The sequence below is a fragment of the Grammomys surdaster genome, unplaced genomic scaffold, assembly GCF_004785775.1.
Source record: "Grammomys surdaster isolate TR1022 unplaced genomic scaffold, NIH_TR_1.0 127, whole genome shotgun sequence".
Lineage (NCBI taxonomy): Eukaryota > Metazoa > Chordata > Mammalia > Rodentia > Muridae > Grammomys > Grammomys surdaster.
In genome coordinates this window covers 2,883,714-2,896,235 of record NW_021604585.1, presented here as the reverse complement: position 1 = coordinate 2,896,235, position 12,522 = coordinate 2,883,714, and the positions used below count along the sequence as shown (strand labels likewise).

Genomic DNA, 12,522 nt, shown 5'->3' with positions numbered 1-12,522 from the left:
AATAAAAATGTAATAGACTATGCATACGCATTCTTAAAATAATCACTGTCCAGAGATGCAGAGACAGGTGACGAATGGGCTGGCACCCAGCCCCAAGACAGGAGAGAACCACTAGGAGTCTCACATTTTAAAAAACTGGCACATATTTTTTTTTTAAATGTCAGTTAGCTGAGCATGGTAGAGAACAGTTTGAATCCCAGCCCTAAGGAGGTAGAGGCATGGGCTGTATATTTCTGTATATTCCAGGCCTGTCTGGTCTACATAGTAAGCTCACTGCCAGCCAGGGTTACACAGTGAAACCCTGTCTCAGAAAACAAAAACAAAACACAAAAATTATAGAAATAGAATCTATAATAAACATGGCAATAAAAAAACAGCATTAAAAAAAGTATAACTATCACAGTCTTGCTGGAATCTCAATTTCAACTCTTCTCACAGGTAGAAATCCAAGTAGATGATTTGTGGGGCATCGGGATTAATATGGGAGAATGATTTCCATGTGACTCCCGCAGCAGAAACCTGCATTGAATTAAAGAGTATCTGCTGCAGCAGAAACCAAACACTGGAACAGACACATTGTATCAATACATTCCACCTGTGGTAAGCTATTGACTGTGAAAACGGAATTACTTCTACCTAGGAAATGCTTGCCTTGTCGATTAAGCGCCAGGGCAAAATTTAATATGTTATCTACATGCGATTAAAATCCATACATTCCTATGTATATGTGGGATTCTGTCTAACCATGCAGATGCTTCTCAACAACAACCTAGTAATGAAAATACATACTGTTTCTCTCTATAGTACGGAACCTAAAAAGTATATGCTAAATGCATTATTTCAATGACAACTGGGGTGGGTAGAGGTATAATTTTAATGTAGATAAATTAAAAAATGACGAAGCATTGTTAAATATTTCAGATTTAGCAGATTCCTTACAATCTAGATGTTTATGAAGAGTATAATCAGGGTTACTTGCACTTGTTTTAAGTTGCTTCATTCTGTGTCTTAGAAGATGATTTAATGAAGACAGATGCGATGCCAATATGACTAGTGTGCATATACATAGTGGGGATGCATGTTTGTGTGGCTCTGTGTGCATGTGTATGTGACTTTGTGTGCACATGTGGAGGTCAGAAGTCAACCTCAGGTATCATTATTCAGGGGTCGTTCATCTTGCTTTTTGAGAATCTCTCATTGGCCTAGAGTCCACTGAGTAGGAATCGGCTGGGTTGGCTGGCCAAAGAGACCCAGAAATCCACGCCTCTGCCTCTCCAGCGCTGGAACGTAAGCATTACAGCTCGCCCAACTTTTCACATGGGTCCTGGGAACTGAATGCAAGCTGTGATCTTGGCAAGGCAAACACTACCCGCAGAACTATCTTCCCAGTCCAGGGACTGTTTTGACAGCTTTGGAATCTGGCTCTAGAGCCTGCTTGTTTATGTGTGACACCTCCCCTTGATTCCTTTATCAGTAATTAAGAGAAAGTTAAATGCTTAGAAAAAGGTTATTTGGGATATACATATTCCCGGCAAATTAAAAATATTTCATCCTATGTAAGGTTTGACATTTATATACTTAGTATGGAATAAAATACAGCGCAAAGGAAAAAGTTTATTAAAATCTTATATGCAAGGATCTAAGAAAAATGAAAAAGCCTATGTTAAATTATTTTATAAATATAAAATAAGTTAAACTGCCATCTGATATATAATAAAAATCAGATAATTAAAAATATATTTTCTGTATATGAAGAGAAATATTATTCCCAATATTATCTCTATGGGAACATTTTATGCTGAATACGCAGGGCGGACAGGACTGCATTCGTATCCCAGTTCTTTTTAGAGCTTTCCATCCAAGTCTCAGACTATAATATCATCAGTGGAAGAAGGCATCAGGACGCTCTGTGTTAGCTGATTGACAGAGCAGAGCCCACTGCTCCACAGAGTGCTACAGCCGTCCAGGGTCTACCCTACCTAGAGTCCTAGCAAGTGCTGTGTGTCCCTTTCTGGTGAACTACAAGATACTAAATCTGTTTTAAGCTTCTTTAAAATGGACAACATGAATAATCCTGTGACTGAAATTAATTCTATGTTAAAGAATAATGCTGTTAATAATATACAGCAGGCTATGGGGTCCAGTGCAAAGCAGCTAGAGACGTCACTAACACAGTTGCATTTGGAGATGAAATGAGCAATGTGTTATATTTTAAACTTACCACAAGAGCAAAGAACACCATAAAGAAAAATGATAGACTGCTTGTGTAGCCAAGAAAGCCTGTAAAATACCAATAAAATAAAAAACAATTTATAAGGCAAGTGATCCCGACTTACAAATAGAGCCATGCCTCCATCTCGGGCATGTTTTCTATTGCAGCTTGGTGTCTGGGCCTAGGGCCCGCCTGCCTAGGGCCTGCCTGCCTAGGGCCTGCCTGCCACACATCATTATGTAGCTCTGCACAGCAGAAGGGGAACCGGGTTGCAGAAAGCAGTGCAACGCACAGGAAGGTTTGGTCCTCAATGCTCTGCTGTAAGGACTTCAGTTGGCTGTGCAGACAAAACGCTACTGTAAGCCAAGTCGTATGTTAGCTAAGCAGGGCTGAGGATGGAGCAGCCAAAAATAGGCCAAGTTTAAAAGGACTCACAAACACTACTCTTCTCAACCATGGGGTTGAGGTTAACCCCCCCCCTCCTCCCGTAGACCGTGCTCTTTCAGACTCACCTATCTTGGGGAGCAGTGAGAGAGGGAACACGACGCCTACACAGATGATGATTAACAGCAACTGGCCATCAAGGTACCAGGACCTGTCAGGAAAAACAGTTAGGCACAGGACATAGGATTCACACACACACACACACACACACACACACGCACACACACACGCACTCAGAGGGGGTGGGGGGAGGGAGACAGACAGGGAGCGAGATCATCCATTAAAAAATGCCCCACTTTTTTATTAAATGTTCTTAGGAAACCCTTGCACTATTAATAATAAATATGAATTTAGGGAATGTATTAAAATAGTCTTGCTATAAGCCTGTAACTCAGTATAAAGGCAAGATCAACAGTTTGAGGCTGCTGTGGACTACACAGTGAGACCTTGCCTCCAAACAACACTTAAACCAAAACAAACACACAATGAGATGAGATGCCATTTTTTCAATTACCAAAATAACAAATACTTAAAAACGACATAATAACCCCTATTGGTGGGGACTACTGAGGTATGCCAAATACTGCTGGAAGCTAAAACTGTATTCATTCCCATATGGAAAGAAACTGGCAATGGATGCTTAGAGTCTTCAAATAATTACGTTTATAAGACTTATACAATGCCATGAACAACGAAAACATCAGCGATAGGGAACAGAGACTTTTATAAAATGATACTTATTGAGAACATTTAAAATAACGAAAATCAAAAAAAAAAACATGAAAACTGGAAGCAAGCAAATATGTAATAGTACAGCTTCAAAAAAATGGATATAATGAGTGTGTGTGTGTAGTCTGACACTGTTTGGAGAAAAAATAAAAATATTACTAAAATTGGACAGGAATGTCATTGTTTCTGGGTGATAAAGCAAGGGGTCATTTTCCTTGTCGTACCTCTCCACATTTCTCCAGAGTTTCAGGAAGGGGTCTGAATTATTAGTTTAAAAATGCTAACCTTTTCTGTAAAACACTGCATCAGAAGGGTTAGTGTGTGATCACATGCTTGCTAATAAAGAAGGCACATGGGGCTGGGCGGGGCCTGTCAGTGAAGTGGCTGCCTTGCAAGCATGAGGAATTACATTAGATCCACAGAACCCACCTCAAAAAAAAAAAAAAAAAAAAAAAAAAAGCTGGGCAGCTGGCACAAACCCACTGTGCTCTGGGGACCTGGAGGCAGGCTTGCTGGCCAGGTCAGCCTCATTAGCAAGTTTAAACATAGTGAAAGACCTCATCTTAAAAGAAAGAAGTGAACAGAACCAAAGAAACAACACCCCAGGTTGTCCTCTGATCTCCACACACATGTGCATACACATGTGCACACACATGTACACACACACATTCATACACAAAAAGAATGAAAGATAAATTTCACCACAGAGAGGAAAAAGTAACACTCTGAACATATATTTAATAATAATAACATATTTAAATTCAATTTACTTATAATATTACATATTTCATATATTTATCTATATTATATATAAAATATGTATATAAAATACATATATATTTATGTATATGTATAAAATATATACAAAATATTATTTAATGTTACATACAATAAATACATATTTATATATAAAAACACAAAACATTATATATAATAAATATATAATATAAATATGAAATATAAATAAAATATTTAATTATTTTTAATAATATATATTTTAAAAGTCAGAAGGCTATATCTAGAATATAAAAAGTGGCTATTACTATATGGTTGTAATACATGGGTACACATATAATTTTAATTTCTTAATATGTCTATAGAAAAAAATTTAAAGTTAAAATTCCCAAAGACCTTAATACATGCACATGTGAAAGACAAATAATTCATGATAGAAGTACATGAAGTAGCAAATATATAGAAAGAAAAATCTAATAACAGTTGCTAGTTAAATGTATCTATCCTGAGATTATTGAAATTAAGTTAGTAAAATGGTCAAGGATGTGATATAACTGGTCCGACATGTATTACTATGTTATTGTTCAGTTAGTACTCTCTGAAAAAGAATGGCAACATGTAACCAGCACAGTGAAAGTGTAGCAATTAACCAAGAAGATCAGCAAAACATTTTAAGTATAAACAGAATTGTAACAATGTAAGGAAATAAAACCCAGCCGGGCAGTGGTGGCGCACGCCTTTAATCCCAGCACTTGGGAGGCAGAGGAAGGCAGACACCTGAGTTTGAGGAGAGCCTGGTCTACAGAGTGAGTTTCAGGACAGCCAGGGCTACACTGAGAAACCCTGTCTGGGAAAATGAACAAATGAAAGAAAACCCAGGATATAACAGGTCTGGGAAACATCAAAGATCAATGGGGATTCCTATAGTTGGGGAGTCCTATAGTAAGTGTTTGGTATATGCTTTCAAATCAACCTACCCACCTCCATAGCCCCGCACCCCTGTGGGACCCTGGCTCCCCACCCCCTTGCCCAGAGATAAACTATCCTCTTGCACTCTCAACAGGTAGCCAGTGTCCCACTGCCCTGACAAATTTAGGGAGTTTTCCTTCCATTACACCCTGGCTTGTGAGGACACCCTTTCTGCTAGACCTTTACTCTTTGCTGCTGGTAGTGACAACATCCTCTTTGAGAGAACAGGAGGAGCAGCAGCAGCAGAGAACAAGCCATGGCCACTTCCCCTGCCCTGCTCTAACTCCTGTCCTCTGCAAGTGCAAAGATGCACAAGTATTCCTGCTCTGCAGGGCTGATGCTGTGCTCTGTAGCACGCGGCCCTCAGTGGCTGGTGTGCAGGAAGAATTATGAAAACAACCATAGAATAAACACAAACTGATACTCAGCATGTCCATCTTCTAGTCACTCTTGCATTAAAAAGCCCAAATAGGAACTTCAAAATAGCCCTTCCCAAGAAACACCTGGCAACTAAACTCTGAAGCTGGCAGTGAGCCCAGGCTCTATGTCTGAAACGTCCTTCCTTCTGGGACCCGGTATCAGACCCAGACAGTTGCAGTGCCAGTAGAAAATGGCCCCGAGGGAGCAGCGGGGCAGGCTCCATCTGTTACTGCTGCTGTGTCTGCCGGATAACAACGATGCATTGTACACTGAATATCTGTTAAGACAGTACAGCTCATGATCAGGGTTCTAATCAGAAAAAAAAAAAAAAAGAAAAGAAAAAAAGAAAAAAATGGTTATATCCTCGAGAGTGGAGACTGGCACAGCCCCGACTATAGGGTGTGAAAGCATCACACTTGCAGTGTTAGGGAATGCTTGGGCTGGAAGGGGCTCAAGTCACCCTGTCCAGCATTGTCACTTCTTGTGTGAAGACCGTGGGCTCTTGACAGCAGGAATTAGAAAACATGTAGACCCAGCAGCTAGTCTGAGTTTATGGCATTTTTTTGTTTGTTTGTTTGGTTTTCAGATGATCCTTCATCTATTCCAAGGTCATGCTTCACTTTCTCTTCAGGACTGAACTTAGAAATCTTAATATGAAAAGGATTTTGTTTTAAAAACAGTTTGTCTAGACCTGGAGACTGGTTATTATGAATCATTTCTTATACTTGTTGATTGATGTTAGTAAAATCAATCATTAAGACAATGATTTCTTTATCATTCATTCATTATCAATAAAGGCCACATAGTAAGACCGGCAGAGTGAGTTCACATTTCACTTGCAGGTCCCAGACAATTGCACTGTGTTTGGCAATGGAGATTGTCCAAAGAATAAATGAGATTAAGTCTAAGCCCAGAGAATACAAACCAGCAATAAGCAGTCTTTAAAAGTACATATTAAATACATTTATTTTGCAAACCAAGATTTTAAGATAATTTATTGCACATAAATTTTTTTCTAAGAGGAGAAAAAAAGAATTATCTAACCAAACTCCTGTTTTTCTACTGTGACCTAAATGTACATTCTCTTTGAGCCAAAAGAATTAGAGTAAAAGGTTTTATACTTCCTAGAGAACTTGTTTGATCTGTGGATTTAATCCTATATGATAAAAATGCTCCAGCTATGAAACACAGAGTATAAATCCTTAGCTGGATTGCAAATGCTTGGCACGCAGATGTGTTTTCCATTTTTTAATGAAAACCAGATTTATTTATAAGTTGCTTTAATTTCATTCTCGACTAGAATGGAACAAGAGTATCGTATGTTCTCAATTAGGATCGTGCTCACATCCCATATCAATTATGTAACTCAAATGCAAGACAACTTAATTGTGTCAATCATAGTCCCCTGACAAGACCATTAAATGTTAACAGAGAGCTCCCAACTTTTAACAGCTATAGATTTAAAAAATACAAGTTATTCTAGGAAAAATATAGATGTATCACAAGAGTTTGGCATGAGTATTACTGATTTGGATTTCCAATAGTAACTTTTTGAAATTAGAATATATGAACACAAAGTAATTTGACAGCATCTTTATAAAGGGTCACAGCTCATGAAGCTATCTATACTCACAGACAACCCAGAAAATAAAGACACTTGAAAGATCATAGCTAAACTTATGGTAAACCAAATGTCAAAATAAAACATCAATATCACGTGATCTCAGTGAAGAACTACTGCTACACAACTCACCTAGGAACAAACTGCCCTCACGACATGCTCATTACCGTGACATCTGTCTCTGACGTTACAAGACTAATGTAATGCCCTGTATCCAATTAATATAGCTTCTAAATAAATGAATACAGGACATGTAAAACAATACGAGTTATCAAAAATGTGCTGTTTTCACACACTGTGGGTGAAAATCGGTAAAGTGATTGAAGCCTGCAGTTTTTAAAGCCCATTCGTGCTAGAAAGAGAACATTTATAGAAAGGTTTTTACTAAGACAAGAGAAACAGGCGTTTTCAACTGTTTGAAACAAACGAGAAAGCAACAGTAGACATGACAACTGATTTAAAGTGAACATGTTTTAGCAGATAAAACCCCCAGTTTTAATAGCAGTCCTACTTCAGAGCACCTTAAGTGTTCCGAAGTTTACTTTAAAACATGTTAATAGAAGTCACCGAATCCAGGACTTAAACTAAAACAGAAAATAGACAAGCAGCTCAGTGACATCTGACAACTGTCAGGATCCACAGGTTATTCATGTTTGACTCTGAGCTTCCTGGCAATCTGAATCCTTTTCATACAATCACGGTAGCTGGAAGTTCCCTGTTCTCCTCATGTACACAGTGTTACACACAAATAAGCATGTTCACACATACTATCTTATTCGATCATTATAATAACTCTGTAAAGGAAGCAATTAAACAAAGATAGGCCACTGGTGACCTCTTTTTCTTTAATCAATTAATGAGTTAATGAATTTGTTTTATGTACACTGTTACTTTTGCCTACATGTATGTCTGTTGGTTTGAGGGCATCAGATCCCCTTAGGAACTGGAGCTAGAAACAGTTGTGAGCTGCCATGTGGGTGCTAGGAATTGAACCCAGATCTTCTAAAAAAGCAGTTGGTGCTCTTAACCGCTAAGCCTCTCCAGCCTTTTCAAAAAGCTTGTCTGTTTTTGCCTTTTTTCTGGTACTAAGAATTGAACCCAGGGCCTTGGGCATGTTGGAGAACACTTGTCTGAGAGTTGTACTCTCATCCCTCATTGGTGCCCTCAAAGCGTCAGGTAAAGAGACTCACAGCTCACGACATGCTAGCTGGTCAAGAGCTGGATGCTCGTGGCTAACTTGCATGAAATGAATGGGATATGTGTTTCCTTACTTTATAATTCTTCCTCACACTGCCTTGAGTTCTTAGCCCCATATGCATATTTTTCACTTGGAATTCAAATAACAAAAGTGGTTAAGATTTTTACAACAAATACAAAAAAATACATTTCACACAGCTACTTCTTAGAACAGCCAGATGTCTAACAGAGCATAATCAATAATCAGAACGCAACCAGGTAGAGCTGGCCGTAAATCCAGGAATCGGGGAGCATGCTGTGGGGCCCTAATGAGCTCCAAAGTGGTACGTGAAGGACACCTGAGGATGAAGATCAGGAAGGATGTCATTATCCCCATTTTAATGCCATCTTGACAGTTCCTATTTAGATGGCAAATAATGACTTTCCTTACACACACACCTGCACTTGTCTGTTTCTTCAAGAAGCCAACTTCTCTAAGCTGAAAACTCAATTCTGAAGTTTCCCCTGCATTCCACATAAGCTTGAGTACTGGGGAAAAACAACCAAATACTCCAGTCTAGAAACAGGGCAGTCCTTTGTTGTGGTTTGAAAACTGGACAATTAGAAGGCTTAACCCAAGTTTATTTTTCTTGGATAAAAAAGGAAGTCTCGTTCTAGACATAAAAAAAAAGAAAAAAGAAAAAAGAAAAAAAGAAAGGCATAATGAATGTGGGTTCCTTACCCATAAATAGCTAAGTCAGCATTCTGTAGGAGCCTGTGCTTTCAAAGGAGCTAGGCAGTATGCCGTCCGTGGTCCGGCCTTATTTATAGTATTAACACAGGCTAAGTAACACAAGGTTTCACCCACAGTTCTGTATGCTGTCTAATATGAACCTCACACAGTGGCTGCAACCATCATATTCTTTGTCACGACATCTTGCTGAGAGGTGACAGCAGAGATCACTTCATGTCCCTCCCATGTAGAGATCCTGAGGCTTCCCCTAACAATCTCCATCTTCATACCCTTAGATGCTTCCTTCCTTTTTTCTAAGAGCTAATTCACACTTGACTTGGCCTTTACCTTCGTGGAGCACAGGGAGTGGGGCTTCTGTGGTTGGTCATCAGCAGACATGTGCAGACACGTGAACAATGTTTCCTCTAGTGCTGCTCCACTCTGCAAACCCTGTAAGAATCCTGAGGACAAGCACTGTATTTCTTTCCCTTGCCACTAGGTTTTAATAAAAGCATAATGGACAAATGGATGAAGAGATTATGAATGGATGGGCCGGTGGATGAATGGATACAATGGAACATTTTTTTCTTACCCACTGTGGTCACTAGGCAAAAATTCCGAAATAGCAGCAGGAAGCTCTGTTTTAATAATTAAAAGGTAAGATGACATTGCTGCAAAAAGAACAAAGAGAATTCTTATTAGAATTAAGCCATTCAGGCCAGGTGGTGGTGACGCACGCCTTTAATCCCAGCACTTGGGAGGCAGAGGCAGGTGGATTTCTGAGTTCGAGGCCAGCCTGGTCTACAGAGTGAGTTCCAGGATAGCCAGGAATACACAGAGAAATCCTGTCTCAAAAAACCAAAAAAAAAAAAAAAAATTAAGTCATTCAAATAGATTCAAAAAGTAATCTACTAAGGAACACATATGCCTGTTGGTTCTCGGGCAGCATACAGAAGACAACTTACAATGAATTATCCCAAACACATATACAGCAGAAAGCAAGGCAAATGACTCTGTAGAGAAGAATCGGCAAGTTTATCATATAACCTTTGTTAATATTGCATATCCGAAGATGAGAATTGGACACTTTATAATAGAACATTTATGATGAAACTGTTTCAAGCTTTGCAAAAACTCCCTTTTGCGTTGTGTCCTCTGTCCAACGTACAAAAAGTTAATTTAATAACAAACATATTATAAAACATAAGCAGAATAAACAGGAACTTTATTTAGGGCTGTCCTCTGATTCGCTGCACCATGCAGCCTGTTCAGGATCCAGAGTTTCACAGCCGTGCCCTACCTGTGTGTGTCAGAAACCAACGGAAGCACTGTATCTGGATTTTATCTGATAGCATACAAGAAATAACTAGTTTGTGTATCATTTAATAATGGTACTATTCCTTATGTGGTTATTAAAACACACATTCTGGTGCTGCAGAGATGCTCAGTGGTTGGCTCCCAGGATTGCTGAGCAGCTCATAACTAGTTGTACCTCCAGCTCCAGGAATCTGATACCCTCTTCTGTCCTCTACACACACACACACACACACACACTTCTGCAAACCTTCTGTCATGAATATGGCTATGGAATATAGAACTCATTTAGGCAAATACAGAAGGGGAAGCTTACTCAGCTCTATGGAAACTCAGAAGACAGATGATCCGGAGTCATACCTTCATTTAACAGTCTTTTCCCCAGAGATTGATATCTCTCTCTCTCTCTCTCTCTCTCTCTCTCTCTCTCTCTCTCTCACACACACACACACACACACACACACACACACACACTTTTTTTTTAAAAAAAAAAAGCAATGAAAAAACCACCCTTGAAGAATGAAGAGTGTATTCTATGTGCACACCGCTTTTATTACTTATTTATACTTCAGGAAACATTCCACTTTCTCTTTGGACTTATAAAAACTAAGAACACCAATGAATGCCAAGTCTGAACAATGGAGGTCTGGAGGAAGTTGGATGAAAAAGTGCACAGTTTAAAAATAGTGAATTTCTCAGGCAAGGTGTTGGAGAGTAGCTGAGCCCTGCAGTTATAATGGTGTGATGATTTAACTCTGAAGAAAAATGAGACATGTCAGTCTGCAAGAGAAGAAACAATCACGTGACAACACAGTCAGTCTTTTTTTTTTTTTTTTGTAAACTAGCAGATACCTAAGGGAAAGCTAATTTTAGAACAGGTAAGTAACCATCACTTTTCTGCAATGAAAGCACACACCGGCATCTTGTCGTTTGTGACTATTTCTTTTTCTCCAGAAGAAACATGGCTGCTCACCAAGAGCCACTGGGACACGCTACATACCAGCTGTGGATGCTAGATGCAACTGGACGTGAAAATGTCATCTTCTAGCTTGTTACACTTTCTCAGGAGAGACACCATGAGCTGGGCACAGGACAGAGGAAGGCTGATGCTTGCCTCCTCATTCAAGAGTTTGGAGTTATCACAGTAGTTTGTTTTCCAGAGAACTAACTATACGTACATGATGTAATGCAGAAAAACAGACGTGAGGTTTCTGAGACTGGCTTAGAAACTCCTTAAATGTATCTTGGGGAGGGGAGGGGTAAAGAGACAAAAGTACATTCAGAAAAGAGGCACAACAGAATGAGGGATGCAGAAGGACTTCCGACTCAACACTTTTCTCATCTGCTCCTCGGGCCTTGGGCTGGGATTCATCCAACGCCATCTGCATCTCTAAAGTTTCAGACATCCATCGCTTCCAGTAATTTTCTATTTTTTTGATCTTTAATTGTAAAAAAGCTACAATGAGTGTGAGATTGTATTTCTTCCTATATACAATCTGTCATTCTTCCCAGGATTCTATTAGCCTCTGGCTAATCACTCCATCACTTCTGTGCTGAAGCCTTCACTCTGCTTCAAACAGGAGTCCTGTTTCAATAGATTCCAGTCTGAAGAGCCACGTGTATTTTAAGAAATACGAACTCACCAAACATATGTTTCTCTGTTTTTTTAAAAAAAGGCCTCTCAGTATACACGAGTATTATAAAAGATGTGAAACTCTGCTTCTTCCTTGGAGAACGCTGGTGTGTTTTAAGAGCTACAAAACCACAGAGTCTACCATGGGGAAAATCCCACTGGTTGAACAAGTATAACAAAGAAATCTCACTGTTAAAGCTACTTTTTCTTAACCACAAATAAATTTTCATGTAAGTACTAACACCTTAACATATAATACACAACACTGAGAACAAAAGACGAGTAGATACATTAGAAATGCAGCTTAGTTACAGCCACATCAAAAGATCCAGTCAATCCAGGACGCTGAGAAAGGTTTAAAAATACTATCAGTGGAAAAGCTCATATATCCACTGTTTTTAACCAAAAAGTCACTAGGTTGAAAAGCTGGTGGCCATGCCTTTTGTCCCATATCTTCTACTAATGGCGTAAGGAAATGCTTAAGACATCCTGGAGAGACAGGCCATAAGCAAAAACTTGTAAGTGACTTTTGCTGG

The 12,522-nt window shown here is 39.1% G+C and overlaps 1 protein-coding gene across 1 annotated transcript in view; it reads right to left on the bottom strand.

Moving 5' to 3' along the window:
• Positions 1–12,522, bottom strand: part of Slc38a6 (solute carrier family 38 member 6) — a 57,212-nt gene that overhangs the window by 12,030 nt on the left and 32,660 nt on the right. Inside the window, exons 6-8 of the mRNA XM_028789632.1 lie at positions 9,632–9,710; positions 2,725–2,807; positions 2,222–2,280 (exon numbers count right to left, since the gene is read on the bottom strand). Of these exons, the coding sequence (XP_028645465.1) occupies positions 2,222–2,280; positions 2,725–2,807; positions 9,632–9,710 (221 nt within the window). The remainder of the gene's footprint in view (positions 1–2,221; positions 2,281–2,724; positions 2,808–9,631; positions 9,711–12,522) is intronic.